Consider the following 19170-nt stretch of genomic DNA (forward strand, 5'->3'; position numbering starts at 1 on the left):
AGGGCTGGTGGTGTGGCTCAGTGGGAAAGTACCACTGGGTTCAATCCAGTACCAAACAAAAACAAGAACAGAACCTTGTGACCCTTCTGCTTTAGCTTCCAGAGCCACTGTGTCTGTCAAGCTCGACATTCTTTTTTGGTACTGGGTATTGAACTCAGGGATGCTTAACCACTGAGCCTCATTCCCAGCTCTTTTTACTTTAAGAAAGAGCTTTTTATAATTTCATGGGGCATGGTCTTCTGCAACTTGCCTTCTGTTCTCAGAATTATGCTTCTGAGATGCATCAAAATTTTTTCTGGTAGCAGTTATTCAATCATTTTCACTGTGGTATATTTCATTATATTAAAATGCCAGTTTTCCTATTCTACTGTTAATGGACATTTGGGTGATTTTCAGTCCTTTTCATCATGAAGCATGCTTCTACAAAGATTCCTCTGTTTCCTGGTACTTATTATGCATGCAGGGGTGGGAGCGAGGAACATAAGGATTCTTCATACTTTCAATTCCATTAGATAATGCCAAACTAGTGGGAGCAGTTGCACACACTTGTAATCCCAGTGGCTCAGGAGGCTGAGGCAGAAGGATCTCAAATTCAAGGCCAGCCTCAGCAACTTATTGAGGCCCTAAGCTACTTAGTGAGACCCTGTTTAAAAAATAAATAAATAAAATTTAAAAAAAAAAAGGGTTGAGAATGCGGTTCAGTGGTCAAGCACTCCTGGGTTCAATCCCTGGTACAAAAACACAAAACAAAACAAAACACCACAGCCTCTGGGACAGGAGTCTCTGTGTTTCTCCTTTGCCAGCAAAGCAATAAAACATTTTTCCTTTTTCTAAAAACAAACGAACGAACAAAGAAAATGCCATGCTGTTTTCCAAGGTGGCTGCGTGGACTGACAGGTCCAGGATCTGCTCTCGTCCTCACACACCTGCTGCTGCCGCAGCTTCCCGTGGCTCCTTTCTGAACCCCATGGTTCTGTCCTGAAGGCGCAACATGGTGGATAGAAATGGCTTCAGTTTCCATTTTATGAGGCTGAACATGTTCTCCAATTTGCATGTTCTCCTCTGGAGTTCCTCCTTTCTCAGGAACTTGTTCAAGTGTTGTTTCCACTTTTCTTATTGGGTATTTCTATGTCTTTTTATTTCCTTCAGAGCAATTTGTGTAAGTGTGCACCTACTTATAAACTGAAACTGAGGATTTAATAGGATCTTCATTTAATTAAAAAAAAATCAAAATTCAGTCATTGATTTTTTTTTTTTGTATCAGTGATTGAACAACTACTGAAGTAAATCCCAGCCCTTTGTCTTTTTTATTTTGAGACAGGGTCTTGCTAAGTTGCTGAGGCTGGCTTTGAACTTGTGATCCTCCTGCTTCAGCCTCCTGAAGTCACTACAGTAAATAAGATTTTTTTTTTTTTTTGGTGCTGGGGATCGAACTCAGGCTCTTGTGCTTGCAAGGCAAGCACTCTACCAGCTGAGCTATCTCCCCAGCCCAGGAAGTAAGATCTTTAATGAATCTTATTTTTTAAAAGTTATGCGATACGTTCCTTAAACTGACAGGCTAGTTTTAGTCCCCCCCGCCCCACTCACAAGGCCCATCTTCACAGAAAAAAGCCTGTAGGCCAAGGAAAGAATCAGTCATTTGCATTGACGGTATCACTATTGTATTATTTGTTTTCCTGAATGGATGGTTTCTGTTGCCAGAGCAACAAGATGAGCAAGATGACTTTCATAGTAAATTAACTGCAGGGAAGTCATTCAATCATCCATGGCTTAAAAGCATCACGTAACTTCTTGTGAGACACACTCAAGCTGCTATGAAGGCTGGTGACAGTGGTCCCTGCCCTGTACCTTGCACAGAGCCAACTACACCCCCTTTTAGAATGATGTGTTTAGTTGTGGTTTTAAGTATAGAGTTGGAAAGTATGTTTTCAGTGTGACAAAATATAAAGGGGGAAAAAGAGATTCCACTGAAACAAGTAATGCTTAATTAGGAGAAACCTTTCCTTGTGAGAATTGTTTAACAAACTGCACAGCACCCTGGGGAATCTCGTCACATTCTGGTGATACATGAGCATTAACACCCCAGGAATTGCACTGAATTAAAAAGATCAGAAATACACTTACCCCATGGACAAGATAAGCTATCCTGCACACTGACTGCAGTGCGATCACATTTGAGGTTGTCTGTAAAAGGAACAGGGAGTTGAGCTGACAACATTACTTCAAAAATGAAAAGTGTTCCTACTGCTGTTATAAGTGAAAACCAGCAGGGGCACAAGGCTTCTGCGTCTATGCCCATCATTATCTAGAACTGACTCAGTCCCATCTTCTTCTCTGTCCTGGGCCAGAGGCAGAGTGACTAGGTGCTTCTGTGCTCTTGGAAAATCTTAGTTTTTTCAATCATGAAACTCAAACGTTGCTCAGAAAGGGTAGAAGGTCTCCATCAGGCAAGAGCATAGGCACCTCCATGTTCAACAGGTCTGGTTTGGCAATGGATGCAAAACATCCTGTTTTTCTGCCTCCCATGGGTGCGGTTACCAGACAGTGTGAAATTCTGAGCAAAGCTCAGGCCCTAGCCTGTAGTCCCCAGCTACTTGGAAGGCAAAGCAAAGGACTGCTTGGGTCCAGGAGTTCAAGACCGGCCTGGACAACATAGGGAGAACCTGTCTCAAGAAGTAAGTTCTGTGCAAGATTTCCATGATATAATATTGTGGCCTCTAGTTCCCGGTTACTGGAAAAATCACGCTTCTGTGAAGGCGTCACGCCCACCGCTCCTCTGAGCATGTCTGTTTTGAAGGCTTCTAAGAGGCAGATTGTCTGGAACATTGGGCCCCTGCCCACACTTTCTTTAAAAACAAGGAGCAATTTTCAAGGGGAAAATAGCCACACCTGAAATGCTGAAGCCAACCAGCCTGAGCCAACCTTCCTGCCTCAAGAGGGGTACATCCTGGCAGGACATGCTGACGGCAGTTTTCACAAGACTCAGATGCCATCTTTCAGTCAGAGGTTCGTCACCTACTCAACTGTGAACACAGCCTTTGGGTCTGGACCTGGGTCTGGACCTGTCTCCAACTATAATCTATGTCTTTTTTCCTTCCTCCCTTCCTCCCTCCCTCCCTTCCTTCCTTTCGTTATTCATTCCAGTGCTGGGGATAGAACCCAGGAGTGCTCTAATATACATCCACAGCCCTTTTTTATTTAGAGACAGGGTCGTGCTAAGTTACTCAGAATGGCCTCAAACTTGCGATCCTCTTGCTTCAGCTCTCGAGTTGCTGGGATCACAGGCCTGGGCCATCAAACCTGGCTCCATTTTCTCTTAAAGGTCTTACATATCTTTTGTTAGATTAATTCTAGGATACTTTAATTTCTGATGCTATTATAAATATTTTTGTCTTAAAAATTATGCTTTTGTTTGTTGCTCATGAATAGAAATACAAATGATTTTATATTTAGTAATAACTGTTAAGTTTCTCTTATGAATTCTTATCTATCTTTTTCTGATTTGGAAATTGCATTAACTTCAAATGATACTTTTCTTTTTCATTTCTAATTATTACAGTTTTGTTGTTTTTATTCTGCTTCATTTCACATGGAACATGGGAGTGGGGTCTTTTGTCTGGCACCTGAGCTCTAACAGCAAGTTCAGTCCTTCACCATTTAGGATACTTTGCTCTTTTCTAAAGCAATCAGGTAATCCTCAAAGCCTGAAACCCCTATTAGGATGGACCAGCCTTGGTGAACCAGTTTTTGTCTCTCTGAGCAGGGACAAAAATTCATCCATGGCCTGCTCTTGCCTCTGCTGCACGCAGCTCTGTATCACCAGGTCTAGATTCACCACTACACCTACTTCCTGCCATGGACCACTGTCTGGTGGTCCCTGGTGTGAGGCCTGACAGCCCATTGTAACCCATAGCCCCAGCCTTCAGTGAAGGAAGGGCCAGCTCCCCTCACTTACCTGAGTAGCTATTCCACAGGCCCTGGCTCTCCTTGGCCCCCTGCCCATCGAGGACCCACGGGTCTTCCCCTCTTTCCAGTTGGGAGATGACATTGGGCTTAGATCCTGGAAGTCCTGCACAAGGGGAGGGAAGCCCTATTTATACAACATCTACCCAAACACACCCCCACCCCACCTATGCCACCTTTGGGGACATGAGGATGGACAGGACTGACCTCCTGCTGCAGCTGAGCACACTCAGAGCTTGTTCCGAGCCCCCACCAATCTCGCACACGGTCCCACAGACGAGGTGTGTGGGTGGCCTTACCCAGTGAGACCACGTTTCCATAGGTCTCCATCATCACGTTTCGGTAGAGGCCCCTCTGTGCAGGGCCCAGGCGGTCCCATTCCTCCTGAGAGAGGAGCACGGCCACATCCTCAAAGGTTACCTTGGCCTGGAACAACAGGGGTTCTTGGAGTAAGACCAAATCCTGATGTCTAGGATGGGGTTGTGGGTGCATGCCCCAGGCAGCTGAGTGTGAGGCCTCGTGAGCCAGGGTGAAGTTGGCAGGAAGAAGCCATAAGCTCAGGGGATGCAGTGACACTCGGCTGCCACAGGGTCCCTAGGCATGGAAGGAACCATAGGGGCTTTGGCCAGGGACACTACACAGGCCTTAGGGACAACTTACCTGGGGTTCTGTTGTTGGCAGTGGCAGGAGCTTGGCAGTTGCCATCACCTTATTTCTTGGGGCCTCTGAGGATGACACAAATCGGAGGCTCCTGTGGGTCTGTGGAAGGGCCAGGCCTTGCTCCGACTTCCTTCGGGGAGTCCCAGGGGTTTCTGGATCTCATGCAGTGAGTGATGAGCATGCAGAGGTGACACCCAAGGAACTGCACCCACCACGGGCCTGCTGTTCCCTCTCACCAGTCCTCCGTGCCAGCACTCTGATCCACAGCGCAGGAGCCTGTCCAGGCTCTTTGGCTATGGGTCCAGAAGATCCCAGTTAGCAAGTGCCAAGCGTCTCTGAGTTTCAGATACAGAGGACTTGCTGCCCACTAAGGGATCAGGGTCCTAGGCCTTCATTACCCAAGCCCCTGGAGTCCTCATGGTCACACCTATGCAGGGGAGCCAGTGAGGACTCTGGACTGTACCTGCAATACTGTTGAGCCAGAGGATGCCAGCTCACCAGGGCCCTGCATGTTTTACACCCAAGGCACACTGGTCATGTGGGCCTGCAAGTATTAGGCCAGGCTGCCTCCTCAAGTACCCTCCCAAAAAGGAGGGGTTCAGCCACTAGTGTGAAACTAGGTGGTCTTGCTCAAGGTTCACAGTACTATGGAGACCCCAACCCATAGATCCTTAGTCACTCCTAAACATCCTCTGGTGATCCTTGTGCTCCAATAAGGCAGGGGCTCTCAACCTTGTGGCTCGGCCAGGGTATAGGCAGTGGAAGCATGAGTAGTGGTTGTTCTGGGTGAACTGAGTCCAGAGTGACCCAGGGATCTGGTCTGAGACTTCGCCATCAAGTGAGGAGAGGCCTGAGGCTGGGTAGGTGCTGGGGATGCAACAGGACAAAGTAAATAGAAGTGTCCAACTCATCCCAGTGGCTAGGGAAAGCTGGAACTGAGAGGTCTCCTGACATGGCTGGTCTGACAGAGGATAGGTGGTCTTCTGGAGCATTGAGGGGGGTCTGTGAAGTGACTCAGAGCCCAGCCTGTGAGCAAAGGCAGAGCATACACCAGAAATGTTGTATAAGAGCACAATCAACAGTGCCCCACACCTGTGATCCCAGTCACTCAGGGGCTGAAGCAGGAGGACTGCATATTTGAGGCCAGCCTCACCAATTTAGGGAGACCCTGTCTCTAAATAAAATAAAAAGGGCTGGAGATGTAGGTCAGTGGTAGAGTACCTCTGTACCAATCCTCAGTACCAAAAAACCAAAACAAAAACAAAAAACAAACAAACAAACAAACAAAAAAAAACCCATACAATCAATCGTCTCAAGCATCTGTAGTGGGCTCAGCTGGCACCATGGCAAACATGTCTCTTCAAGACACCGGGTAGGAGTCACGGGCTATCATTCCCCATTGTTTTTATGAATGTCCAATACACATACATCTCTGCATAGACAATCATCAGGAAGACCCACAATAAACTAACAGCTCCTGCCTGAGGCACAGGACAGGGAGACAGGTGGAGAGATAGACTGACTTCCAGTCTCCCCATTCTGAGGTTCTCCAAATGCTCAAGTTTCTGTGGGTGCAACTATAATGCAATTCTACCTAAAACTGCAAAAGGAGTCTTTTCATGGAACTGCCTTAGAATTCACATGAACAGATGCTGGAGAACAGAAGAATAGAATTCAAAAGAGTGGGCAGCAAGTATGTGGTGGGTACCTAAGTGGCCAGGTATCGGAGCCAGTGATGGGAAGCTGCTGCAGTCAAACCAGAGAGTGGCCTACAAGGGACAGATGGAGCCAAACACAGGCATAAGTGTGGATTTAAAAGGTGAAAAGCATGGGTGTGGTGGTAGACCCCTGTAATCCCAGAGGCTTCAGAGGCTGAGGCAGGAGGATCACAAGTTCAAAGCCAGCCTCAGCAATTTAGTGAGGCCCTGTGTCAAAATAAAACATAAAAGCGCTGGGGTTGTAGCTCGGTCATGAAGCACCCCTGGGTTCAATTTCTGGTACCAAAAAAACCAGAACAAAAAGCAAAAAAAAAAAAAAAAAAAAAAAAAAGAAAAAGAAAATGACAAGCAGTAAATTTCAGTTCAGTGGGAATGAATGCATGGTTAATTTAGTAACTTGCCTGTCTCCAGATGGATACTCGATAACCAGTTGTAGATTAGGTAAAGATTGAGTGCGATCATAAACCAGCCTCACTGCTCTGCCTCCCACCCTTTGGCTCACCTTCCTGACACCTGCCTGTCCTCAAGTAGTAGTAGCACGCCTTGTCTCCTGTCACACCTGTTGTTTCCATGACATCCCACACCAGCAGAGATTTGCATCTCTCGTCATTTAACTGTCCTCCCAGGAACACACCCTGGTCCAGCCACCATCCATGGAGCAGACCCTCCCCAAGTAGTCTCCAATCCTTTCCTCTTCTCAGGGGAGCAGCTGTTACAGGCATAGCCGCTGCCATCCTGAACAGCCTGGTCGGTGTCTCCTTTGATCTTTAGGTGGCCAAGTCCTTGTCTACTGTTGGCAGCAGGGACACAACTGGTCTCCTGGGCACCACTCTCAGTTGGGCCTTTGTTGGAGGCTGCTGCCCTGTAGGGCCCGTAGTGGTGGCTGGCCTCGCCCTATGGCACCGAGAAGCCCAGCTGCAAGTGCTTTCTATTGGCTGACTGATCTCCTCCGCGTCCGTGCTTAGCTTGTGATCAGTACATGTCCTTATTACCCACCATTGAGTCTCCACGAGCCAAACGCATGACCCATTAAGGTGATTGGCTGTTATATCCCATAAAGCTGCGTACTTTGCGCGGCGGGGAGAGCAAGCAAGGCAGAACAAGCAAGGCAAGGAGGGCAGGCAGCAGCTGTGGGACGAGAAAAGAGGAGAGGCGGCCGCGGCACGACGAGAGAGGAAGAAGAGAGAAGTGGCAGCTGCACAAGAGAAAAGAAGGAGAGAGAAAGCTGCACGACAAGAGAAGAAGGAGAGAGAGAGCTGCGCGACAAGAGAAGAAGAAAAAGAAGACGGCGGTGGTGGAGGAGGAGGAAGAACCAGGCACTCGGCTCAGAAGCTCTCCCATAAAAATAAAGACCTTAAAACTTCATTTGAGAGCCGAGTCTTCATTGTACTCGCTGGACGAGACAAGTGGTGCCGAAACCCGGGACCCCTCGCACCACCACAAAAGAGGTAAGTAATATCCAGGTAAAACAGCTGTTAAAACTAAACAAGTCTAGTAAAATAAGTTAAGAAAGGTTAAAGCAGTATACAGGAAGCTGGGTGAAGTAACCCCCAGTGGAGCTGGGTCGAAGAGGGACCAGGTACAGGGAACTGGGTAAAGTAACCCCCAGTGGACTGGCCAGGTATTAAGATTTTGTGTGCTTGTTGTTTGTCAGGAGCTCATGTCTTTGGTTGTACTGTATTGTTGCAGAGTGCTACTGTTTTTAGTTGTTTTAGTGTGGCTTAGCATTGTAGTGTGGGCAGCATTTAAAGCTTTAGAAAATGGGTGGCGAAACATCATGGATCAGAATGGAGGGTCTGCTTAGAGACTTATTAAAAGCAAATGGAACACCTCTAAACACAAAGACTGCGAGGCTTTTCCTCAGAACAATAGAGGAAGCTGCGCCATGGTTTTTAGATGAGGGACTCTTAAACATACCATAGTGGGATCACTTAGGAGAGGATCTAAGAAAGAGGGAGAAAGTAGAACCATTGCCGGTGGGCACGAGCGCAATTTGGAAGTTGATTCGCAGGTGCTTAATTAACCCAAGGCCAACGTTTAAAGATACACTAGAAAAAGGAGAGGACATTTTAGAGGAGAAAAAAGAGGAACAGGAAAAAATTACACAAGGAATGCAAGGGCTAAACTTTGAGAGAGGAGGACCCCCAGGACCATGTTTCCACTGTAAACAACAAGGACAGTTTAAAAAACAATGTCCCCAGTTAAAACAGCAAGACAGACCCCAGAGAAGGCCTAAACCTGGAGTCTGCCCAAGATGTAGAAAGGGATATCATTGGGCTAGTGAATGTAGATCTATGATAAATGTAGATGGTAACCCTATTCTTCCTCGTGGAAGTTCAAAAACGAGGGACGGGGCCCACAACCCAGGGCCCGGCACAAATGTATGGGGTGATTCAAAAAGTGGCCAGGACACATTATCCAGTTACAGACCAAGGAGAGCGACACCAGGAAGTGTAGGACTGGACCTCTGTTCTACCACCAGAGCAATACTAATGCCAGAAACGGGAGTACAAGTCATACCTGTTGACTTTAAGGGTCCCCTACCTGAGAACACCATGGGGCTATTATTAGGCAGAAGCTCCAGTGCACTCAAAGGATTAATGATAGTTCCAGGAGTCATAGATCAAGATTATACAGGAGGAATTAAAGTGCTGGCTTCATCACCTCAGGGCATTATTTCCATTTCTCTAGGAGACCGAATAGCTCAGCTTTGTATACTACCTAGTCTTCATGGCTCATTCCCATCACAACAACGTTTTAGGGGAGATAAGGGTATGGGATCTACAGGTATCGATTTGGCCTGCCTTACTATGGAACTAAAAAACAGACCTATGTTAGAATTAATTGTAAAAGGAAATATTATAAATGGATTGTTAGACACAGGAGCAGACACAAGTATCATGGCAGAAAAAGACTGGCCAAAGGATTGGTCCACACAAAAGGCAAATCAAACATTGAGAGGCTTAGGTATTGCCACAGAACCAAAAAAGAGCTCCATGTGGCTACAATGGAACAGCCCAGAAGGTCAAGAAGGACTTTTCCAACCATATGTCTTAGAACAAATCCCAGTGACACTATGGGGTAAAGATATTTTAAATCAAATGGGGATGAAAATAACCACAGAAGGAATATACAGTGAACAAGCACAAAACATAATGAAAAAACAAGGGCACAAGTGGGGAAAGGGCTTAGGAATCAATGAACAAGGCGTAACGGAACCAATATCAATTAAACAACAAGGTGATAGACAGGGATTGGGTTTTTCCTCGGGGCCACTGATGAAATAATTAAAATAAAATGGAATATAGAAAAACCAATCTGGATCCCTCAGTGGCCCCTAAATACAGAAAAACTTAAAGCGGCCCAGGAATTAGTACAAGAACAATTAGAGGCAGGGCATATAAGGCCCTCCACATCACCTTGGAATACCCCCATATTTGTTATAAAAAAGAAATCAGGTAAATGGAAATGGAGATTATTACATGACCTAAGAGCCATCAATGCCGTAATGCAATCCATGGGACCAATTTAGTTGGGCCTACCAGTCTTATCAGCATTACCAAAGGACTGGAAATCAATAATATTAGATATAAAGGATTGTTTTTTTCTCTATCCCTCTCCACCCTGATGACATAGAAAGTTTGCTTTTACGGTCCCCTCTATTAATCATGGACAGCCTGATGCCAGATATGAATGCAAAGTCCTACCCCAAGGGATGGCCAATAGTCCAACCATATGTCAAATTTACGTAAATAATGCTTTAATACCAATCAGAAATAAGTACCCAGATACAATTATATACCATTATATGGAACAAACAATACTAGATAAGGTATTTACTGATCTAATCAGTCATTTGAAGACAAGAGGACTTCTTATAGCACCTGAAAAGATACAAAGACAACAAGTTCAAGAATTTTTAGGCGCTAAAATAAACAGCACAATCATTACACCCCTAAAAACTTCTCTTAGACTCGACCATCTTAATACCTTAAACGATTTTCAAAGGTTATTAGGTGATATTAATTGGATAAGGCCTTACCTTAGATTAACTACTCAAGATTTAGGACCATTATTTAATATCTTAAAGGGAGATGCTCATCTTTCTTCACCCAGAAAACTTACAGAGGAAGCCAGAAAAACCCTGGATGTAGTACAAAAAAGACTAGACAAGGCACAGGTTGATCGTACAGATCTGTCGGCATCTCTATCACTCATAGTACTTCCAAATAATTTAGTCCCTACAGGAGTCCTCTGGCAACAAGGACCTTTAATGTGGATACATTTACCCTACTCTCCAGGAAAAACAATAGTTTCTTATCCTGAAGCAATGGCACAAATAATATTCAAGGCATTAAAATCAGCCATCATAGTATTTGGAAAAACTCCAGACAAGATAATAACCCCATATTATTCAGAACAAATTTCTTACTTAAGCAATAATAACAATGATTGGGCAATGGGCAATTCTTATGTTCACAACTGCTGCCCAATTTGACAATCATTATCCAAAACATCCATATATACAATTTTATCTAAGAAATCCTGTGATTCAAATAAAAATTACAAAAAGGGAACCTATAAGACAAGCAGTGGTAGTGTTTACTGATGGTTCCAATAATGGTACTAGAGCATATTTTCATAAAGACAAGGTACAAACATTTCTTTTTCCAAAGGCTTCTGCACAGCAAATAGAATTATTAACAATAGAACAAACATTAAAAGATTTTCATAAAGTTCCTGTAAATATTCTGTCGGATAGCCATTATGCTGTTAATGCAGTTCAACAACTGGAAGACGCCTGTCTAATCAACAAAAATTCCACCATATCCAACATACTCTAAGCATTACAAAAACTCATTTGGAGTAGAACAGAGCCATTCTACATAGGACATTTAAGAGCTCCAGGTCCGTTAACACAGGGCAATAATATAGCTGATCTAGCCACAAGGGATCCTCATGTTTTTTCTATAATAGAAGAAGCACAAAACTTCCATAGTAAATTTCATGTAAATTCTAAAACCTTACAAATAAAATTCAATATAACCAAAGAACAAGCCCGAACCATTGTAAAAAACTAATAATTGTGTAACATACATAAATTCACCTAATAATAGCATTAATCCAAAAGGCCTATTGCCCAACCATCTATGGCAGATGGATGTAACACATATTCCAGAGTTTGGAAATCTCAAATTTGTTCATGTAACTATTGATACCTACTCAGGGGTTATATTTGCTTCATTACATAGTGGAGAAAAAATAAAAGACGTAATATCATATTGCTTACAGGCCTTTGTGACTTGGGGAAAGCCTAAACAATATAAGACAGACTATGGGCCTGCATATATTTCTGCATCATTTAAAAATTTCTTAAGTACCTTTGATATTTCCCATTCCACTGGAATTCCATACAATCCTATGGGACAAGAAATCATTGAAAGAGCCAATCAAACACTAAAGGCTGTTTTAAATAAACAAAAAGGGGGAATAGGAGACACATACAGGTCTCCTAAAGATAAACTAAACATAGCATTATTTACTTTAAATTTTTTAAATTTGGACAAAGATGGAAAAACAGCCGCAGATAGACACGAAAATCCTACAGCAGCTCCAAAGGTCCTTGTACAATGGAAGGATGTACTCAATGGACAATGGAGAGGCCCGGATCCAGTGTTATTTTGGAGTCAAGGCTCTATATGTGTTTTCCCACAGGGTGAAAAAACACCAGTCTGGATCCCAGAGAGATTAACAAGACCCGCATCTAGGACGTCATCATCCTTTACCATTAACTAATACATCTTTTTCTTTACCAGGATGATAACCGGCTTCTGCTTTCTAACACAAAAGGATATACAGTCTTTTTTCAGTCTTCTGGGAGTGGAACATAAATTGTGCTAGTGGAACTCCTCTAATTGGGACAATTCTTCTTTCCTATCTGCTACTCAGTCTCTTACCTGTAATGGAAGCATAACCTTTCCTCCCATTCCAGTTTGTGTGTCACCCCCTTTCATGTTTCTATTAACTAACCATAGTACTACCATCCTAAATTGTTCTGATGCTAACGTAACTTGTTTCCTTTCACAATGTTGGAATGCCTCCCAGTTTTCCGTTGCAGTAACCAGTCTCCATAACTGATGAAGAGCTGCCTACAAAAGAGACTTCGGCATTACAGCAGCAGTGGTTATAGCGGTGGCTGTGTCTGCTGCTGCAGCTGCGGTAGCAGCGACAGCATTAGCTACTACAATACCAATAGCACAAGCTGTCAATAATACAGCTGAAAGAGCCGCCTCAGCTTTACAAACACAAAAGGTTATCAATGCCCACTTAAAAGCTGGCATAACTGATCTTATACTCCTGATAACCTTACCACTCAATTATGATTAGAGACTGAAACATGGGCAGACATCATGGCTCTTGGAATACTTATGGTACTGGGTTTGGACTAATGATCTGATGCCTTATGCACGTAAGATGCCAACAACAGGGAGAATGTCAGACCATCAAAATGGCACTTATGGCGCTTAAAACTGGCACATCTCCCCAGGTGTGGCTAAAGATGCTGGGTCGGTAGCCAATGACGGGTAAGCAAACAGAGACATATATCAACCTAAGACAGGTCCTCATCCCAAGATGGGTGAGATACCAACGACAGGTAAGAATATGTTCTGTTGTTATGCAACCTAAGACAGGCACGATCCTGGGGATCCAGAGTCACAGATAGGCTCATGAGGGACCATACCAACCTAAGACAGGGTTCTGACGCCTGGAGGTCAGAATTCCGATGACGGGTAAGGATGGTGCTCGCCACATGAGCTATCATGATGACCTGATCCTAAGCCATTAATAAAACAGAAAGGGGAAGATGTTGGAGGCCGCTGCCCTGTAGGGCCTGCAGTGGTGGCTGGCCTCGCCCTATGGCACCGAGAAGCCCAGCTGCAAGTGCTTTCTATTGGTTGACTGATCTCCTCCGCGTCCGTGCTTAGCTCGTGATCAGTACATGTCCTCATTACCCACCATTGAGTCTCCACGAGCCAAACGCATGACCCATTAAGGTGATTGGCTGTTATATCCCATAAAGCTGCGTACTTTGCGCGGCGGGGAGAGCAAGCAAGGCAGAGCAAGCAAGGCAAGGAGGGCAGGCAGCAGCTGTGGGACGAAAAAAGAGGAGAGGCGGCCGCGGCGTGACGAGAGAGGAAGAAAAGAGAAGTGGCAGCTGCACGAGAGAAAAGAAGGAGAGAGAAAGCTGCACGACAAGAGAAGAAGGAGAGAGAGAGCTGCGCGACAAGAGAAGAAGAAAAAGAAGACGGCGGTGGTGGAGGAAGAGGAAGAACCAGGCACTCGGCTCAGAAGCTCTCCCATAAAAATAAAGACCTTAAAACTTCATTTGAGAGCCGAGTCTTCATTGTACTCGCTGGATGAGGCAGGCCTTCTCAGATGTGTCCCTTCAAGAGAACATGATAAGAGTGATGTGCCACGTCTGTTTCCCACCATTCTAGCACATGACAGGGTTCTGTTGGAACAGAGGATGCTGCATGGCTATCGCCCTCCTAGAAATCATAGACATGGCATACTCCTATGTGTGATTGCTTTTCTTGGACTACTGTTAATAATCACAAGTCTCTTTGACTTTAAGAAACAGCATATAATCCCCAGGGGAATTCTATGGTATTGGAATACAAAATAAAATGTAATGGATCTCTGTTATGTGAAATTGGAAGAGAGATGCCCCCTAATATAAGTAATGGTACATTCATGGATACGCTAAGACAAGCAGCTTTATTAGCATTGCAAATAACAACTCCAGCCGTTCCTCATGTGGCTCCAGTTATACAAAAACAAAAACCCATCATCCCTACAGTACAGGGACCTCCAAATGTTGCATACAGAATAAAAGGAAAACTACCTGGCCACCACCGACTGATCCTCCTCTCCCTTATACAGGTGTATATAATGAAGGACAGTGGATAGTTAGAAGAGACAGTAGATGGGTTAATGCTCAAACACTTGGGTTTATGGAAAGGCTAGGACGTTCTGGTCCTAGATGGTGCTTAAGACAAAAGAGCAAAAAAGAGCTCTCATTAGACAGATTAATAGCTGGTTCAGAAAGTGCTGTCTTTATCTGCCTTTAGGTAATGAAAATGATATAGATTAACCACAGATATGATTTCTATCTTCTTATGTCTAACACCTTAAAGGTCAAAATATAATTTTAGTCTATTATTAACCAGGGAATAATTAGCATAAGGAACTAGTATTGCCTAAAGGCTGATTTCTTTTGTTAATAATTATAGAATGTACTCAGAAGCAAAAATATTGTTAAAAATAGCTAACTATGAGATAATTTTGAAACTCCTCTGTAACTATGATACAATCTTAATGTCTGAAAACTTCCTGCTTCTGCAAATCATTTCCTTAGATGAAAACCACAAGCATGTTTTTTGAGCTAAGTGTTACAGTATATTAATGCTCAATGATTTTGAATAAATGAGATTCAGCCTCAGAACCCTTGCTGTCTGTCTGCTGCTTCTCCACCATGCTGATGCCTTCCCATCCATCTAGGACCCCCAACTGCAGCTAGGGCTGGACCCTGGCAGTGATGTATCCAAATTGGTAGCTTTCCTGTACACCACTTGGTCTAAATGGGAATGTGGCCTTCAGTGAATGCCCAGATTTGCTTTCCTGGAAACCTGGCAGAAGGCACAAGTCATTCACACTGTAGCCCTGACTACACCTGGGTGAGGGTCCAGTGATGGAGGTTCCCGCAGAAGGTCTCTAGGTCTGTAAGCCTGACATAGGAGATGCTGCTTGTGTGCCAATACCAAGGGGGAGCCACAGTGCCACTGACCCAGAGTGCAGTACTCACCAGCTTGTATCCCGGCATGGTCTATAAACCTACACAGCCCCCTCTCCTCTTCATTCTCTCACAGCAATTCCTATTCTACCATCCATACTCATCCTGACCACACTGCCTTGTGACCACCTTTTGGATGTCTCATGGCTCTCCTACATCTGTCTATCCTCTCTATCTGCCTTCCTAGGGAAATACCCCTATTGTCCTCTGCTCAGAAGTCCTACCAGTCCCCAGCTCAGCTCCCAGGAAGCTGTTCTAACTTTATGACCTTCCTCACGGAGCTGTAGCCCTTTCCCCTCTTGGAGGGCAATGTCCCATTCAGCTCTCACACCATCTCTTCCTGTTTCACCAGCAAGCCAGAGGGAGGCCCAGCAGAGTAATCCATGGTCTGCCCCTATGATCATGGCCAGGCAGGATTCCAAGCACAGGAACTAAGAAGGGACACCCATGGCATGAAAAGCACAGAATGTGAGGTTTGCATAGACACACATGTTTGTTTTATAAGCTAAGCCTAGAAATCAGTGATTCCTTTTGGAATTCCTGAAGGTCTTGATGTAGCAGAGCAGCATGCACCTGTCCTTCCAGAGGACCCTGTTTACAGAGGCAGGTTGGGACAGAAACATTCCCAGTCTCTTGGTTTGGGGTAAGGGAACAGGATCTCCCCCAGAGCCACTACCCTCCCTTTCTCACTCCCTGGGCTTCTTGCAACAGTTTCTTTCATCTCCATGCCCTGGCCCTGCAGGATGAAGGCACCTTCTGATGAGGCAGATTCCTAGTCTCCTGTGAGTGCAAAGTAAACACTGCTAAGCACAATTCCTGCAACCTTCCCAGAGAACACCATCAGAGTGATGCATCCAAACTGGTAGCTTTCCTATACACCAGTGGTCAAAGAAATGAAGGAAAATGCCAGATTCTATTGACAAATATCAATGACAAACAAGCTTAAATTTTAGAAATGTGTAGATTCAGGCCTGATGCAGTGGTACATGCCTCTAATACCAGTGACTTGGGAGGCTCAGGCAGGAGGATGGCAAGTTCCAGGTGAGACTCAGCAACTTAGTGAGACCTTGTCTCAAACTAAAAAATAAACAGGGCTGGGGATGTGGTTCAGTGATAGGATGTCCATGGGTTCAATCCCTAGTACCACCAAAACCCCAAAAGTGCAGGATCCATATGAAGAAAACTACAAAACCTCACAAACAACAAACGACAATCGGAAAGACACATATACCAGGTCTCAAAAATAAGGACAGAACATAAATTGCAGTGGTGTTACTTTATGAACTGCACTCACAACTGACAAGCTTCTTCCGGGGGTGAAGGTAGTGTGGCAGGGTTCATCAGCTGAGGGTGGAGGGAGCCCTGTCACAGGGTCATAGTGACAAGAGCCACAAGGGCCTCAGGAGACTGGGCAGCTCAGGAACAGAGTAGAGCAGGTGTTTAAGTGTGGTGAGGAGACAAACTGCTGGAGGAAAGACAATTCACTAAAGGTGCTAGGATGATGGGTTGAATATTTTGGGAAAAATTAAAAATTTCATAACACTCAACAACCAACCATGAAGTAAAAACAAAGAGATTTTAAACAGAAAAAAAAAATCACATCATCTATTGAAAAGCTAATGAATCCATTAAAGTAATGATTAAGAGTTAAAATTGTACAACTACATCAAGAAAGAGTTTGAAGAAGCATAAAGAAATTTTTTTAAAACTTTTCTGCAGGAAGGGCCTTTTTAAGCAAAATATCAAAGCAGAAAGCTTGGGGTGCAGAGACCAACAGACAGGTGGCTTGTAAATCAAACCTGTGTGCACCTCAGAGTCACCAGAAACTACAGAAATGGCCCAAAACGCAGGGAAGAATTTGGTACATGACAAAGGTGGTTTTTTAAATCAATGCAAAAATACATTATTCAATAGTTGGTGGACAGTGTTAGTAACACTTGATTTACAGGGGGGAAAAAAAAAGAAGCTTGATTCCAAGCTCACCCACACCTAAAATTAAAAAAAACTTAAAAACAAAAAAACCAAAAAACCAAAACAACTGGACTCCACATTTTACTAGTACCAGAGGAAAAACAAGAGATTATTTAAAAAATAATCTTGGGTGCTGGGATTGTAGCTCAGTGGTAGAGCGCTGGCCTAGTACTGGGTTCGATCTGCAGCACCACAAAAAGATAAAGGTACTGAGTCCATCTACAATTAAATCATCCTCATCATCTTGGAGTAGGAAAAGGCCTTTAAAACATCATCATCATCATCATCTTGGAGGAGGAAAAGGCCTTTAAAACATGGTACCAAGCCCAAAATCCTTAAATATATGTGACCGTTACAAACTTAACCTCTTCTACCTCAAAAACCACCACCACCGTCATCACTAAAACCAGAACAAAATATCTTAATTCTAGTTAAAAGAAACTCGGGGTGAGTTTTCTTATTTTCGTAAGAAAATACGAACTGGCAAATCACAAACGAAATACAAATGGCTCAAAAACAAATGAAGCCATTTCAACCTCAACCTCACCAATTACCGAGAATGGGTATTCAAAGTCCCCACGTCAAAAACGCAGGAACAGGCCCCCACACTGGGCGGGAACACGGCTTGCAACGCTCTGACCTGCCGGAACCCCTCTTCTCGGATCACCTCGAGAAGCCCCGGTGCGCCACGCCAACGCAAGGGACCTGCGAGCCAGTTCCCGACTGCGGGAGCAGGAAGCACCCTGCGGGCGAGCCAGTGGAGCTTCCGAGCTCCGCTCCTAGTTAGCAATAGTAAAAGGCGTGGGCTCGCAGGCCGGCAGCCGTCACTGCACCGAATACTCGGGAAGGGTAGGTACGAAACTCTCCAATGCCACCTCTACGTATTGGCAAGGTGCTTGGAAGAGAATTATTTTTCCAATGTGCTTCGTAAGGAAATTATTGCATTTCATTTTTCTATTACAAAATTTAAATGCCAATAATGAAGTGTTTTGTTACCAAAGAAATCAGTCTCATCCTAATAGAGGGCTCTTACAAAGTAACAGATGGGGTTAAATAAAGGAGTGGGGGTGAGACATTCGGGAAGAAGCGCCTGGGGCTCGTCCTCGCAGCCACTGGCAGGCGTCTCGCCCAGGCCTGCGGCGCTCGGGTGCGGCGCGGCGCGGCGCTGCGCACGGTCGCTCAGTCGCACCCCTAACCGAGAAACCTCGGGCTTCCAGCCCGGAGCGGGGGCGGCGCCTGCGGCCCAGCTAGTCGGAAGGTTGAGGCGGGGGAAGCCTAGACTCAAGAATTCGAGGCAACCCCGCGAGACCCGGTCCCCGCAAACATACAAACACCCGCTTCGTCTCTGAGTTTTGGGACGCCCCCGCCGCTCCCGGACTCGGACTGGGGCTGCTGAGACGCAAGGCCCCGGGCGGAGGGGTTCCGAGGTGAGGGGCCCGAAGGGAGGGGGCCCCGGGAAGGGTGGGGAAGAGGGGCCCGGAGGGTCGGAGGGAGGGGGTGGGGGAGGGGCGTGGCGAGCCGGGGGCCGGGCGGGGGGAGGGCGCGGCCTCGGTCCGTGAGCGCTACCGCGCGCCCGTGGGAGCGGGGCCAGCACCGATGTGAGGACTGCCAGCTCAGGCGTCCACGGGGAAGAAGGTCCTACCAGGCACCGACCGGCGGCCCCACTCACCGTCCCCGAACCCTTGCGCGACCACCGGTCGCCCGCAGCGCCCTCAGACAAAGGGGCCGTGCCGCCCCGTCTGCGCAGCCGCCAATCCTGGGCCTCTCGTCCCCCTCGGTCCCCGCCCCCTTCCCCAGGGCCACCAATCGTGGAGCGCGACGCCTGGCTATGCGCTCGCTGGCTCCGCCTCTCCCGGCCCCGCCCTCCGAGGGCCGCGGGGCGGGGCTCCGGAGCCGCCCAGGCCCGGGGTGCTCCGAGAGGCCGCGCGGCGCTGCGGCCCAGCCGGCCCGAGCTAACTTCCGGGAGCGACTGCGGCTCGCGGGAAGGACTCGCGCCCTCGGGCC

The 19170-nt window shown here is 45.9% G+C and overlaps 1 protein-coding gene across 1 annotated transcript in view; it reads right to left on the reverse strand.

The window, feature by feature from the left end:
* Nucleotides 1-18927, reverse strand: part of ZNF250 (zinc finger protein 250) — a 31471-nt gene extending 12544 nt beyond the window's left edge. Inside the window, exons 1-6 of the mRNA XM_079118593.1 lie at nucleotides 18820-18927; nucleotides 4860-4916; nucleotides 4624-4688; nucleotides 4263-4389; nucleotides 3956-4069; nucleotides 2125-2184 (exon numbers count right to left, since the gene is read on the reverse strand). Of these exons, the coding sequence (XP_078974719.1) occupies nucleotides 2125-2184; nucleotides 3956-4069; nucleotides 4263-4389; nucleotides 4624-4668 (346 nt within the window). The 5' untranslated portion in view covers nucleotides 4669-4688; nucleotides 4860-4916; nucleotides 18820-18927. The remainder of the gene's footprint in view (nucleotides 1-2124; nucleotides 2185-3955; nucleotides 4070-4262; nucleotides 4390-4623; nucleotides 4689-4859; nucleotides 4917-18819) is intronic.
* Nucleotides 18928-19170: the final 243 nt, after the last annotated feature.

Source organism: Sciurus vulgaris, assembly GCF_902686455.1.
Source record: "Sciurus vulgaris genome assembly, chromosome: 1".
NCBI lineage: Eukaryota > Metazoa > Chordata > Mammalia > Rodentia > Sciuridae > Sciurus > Sciurus vulgaris.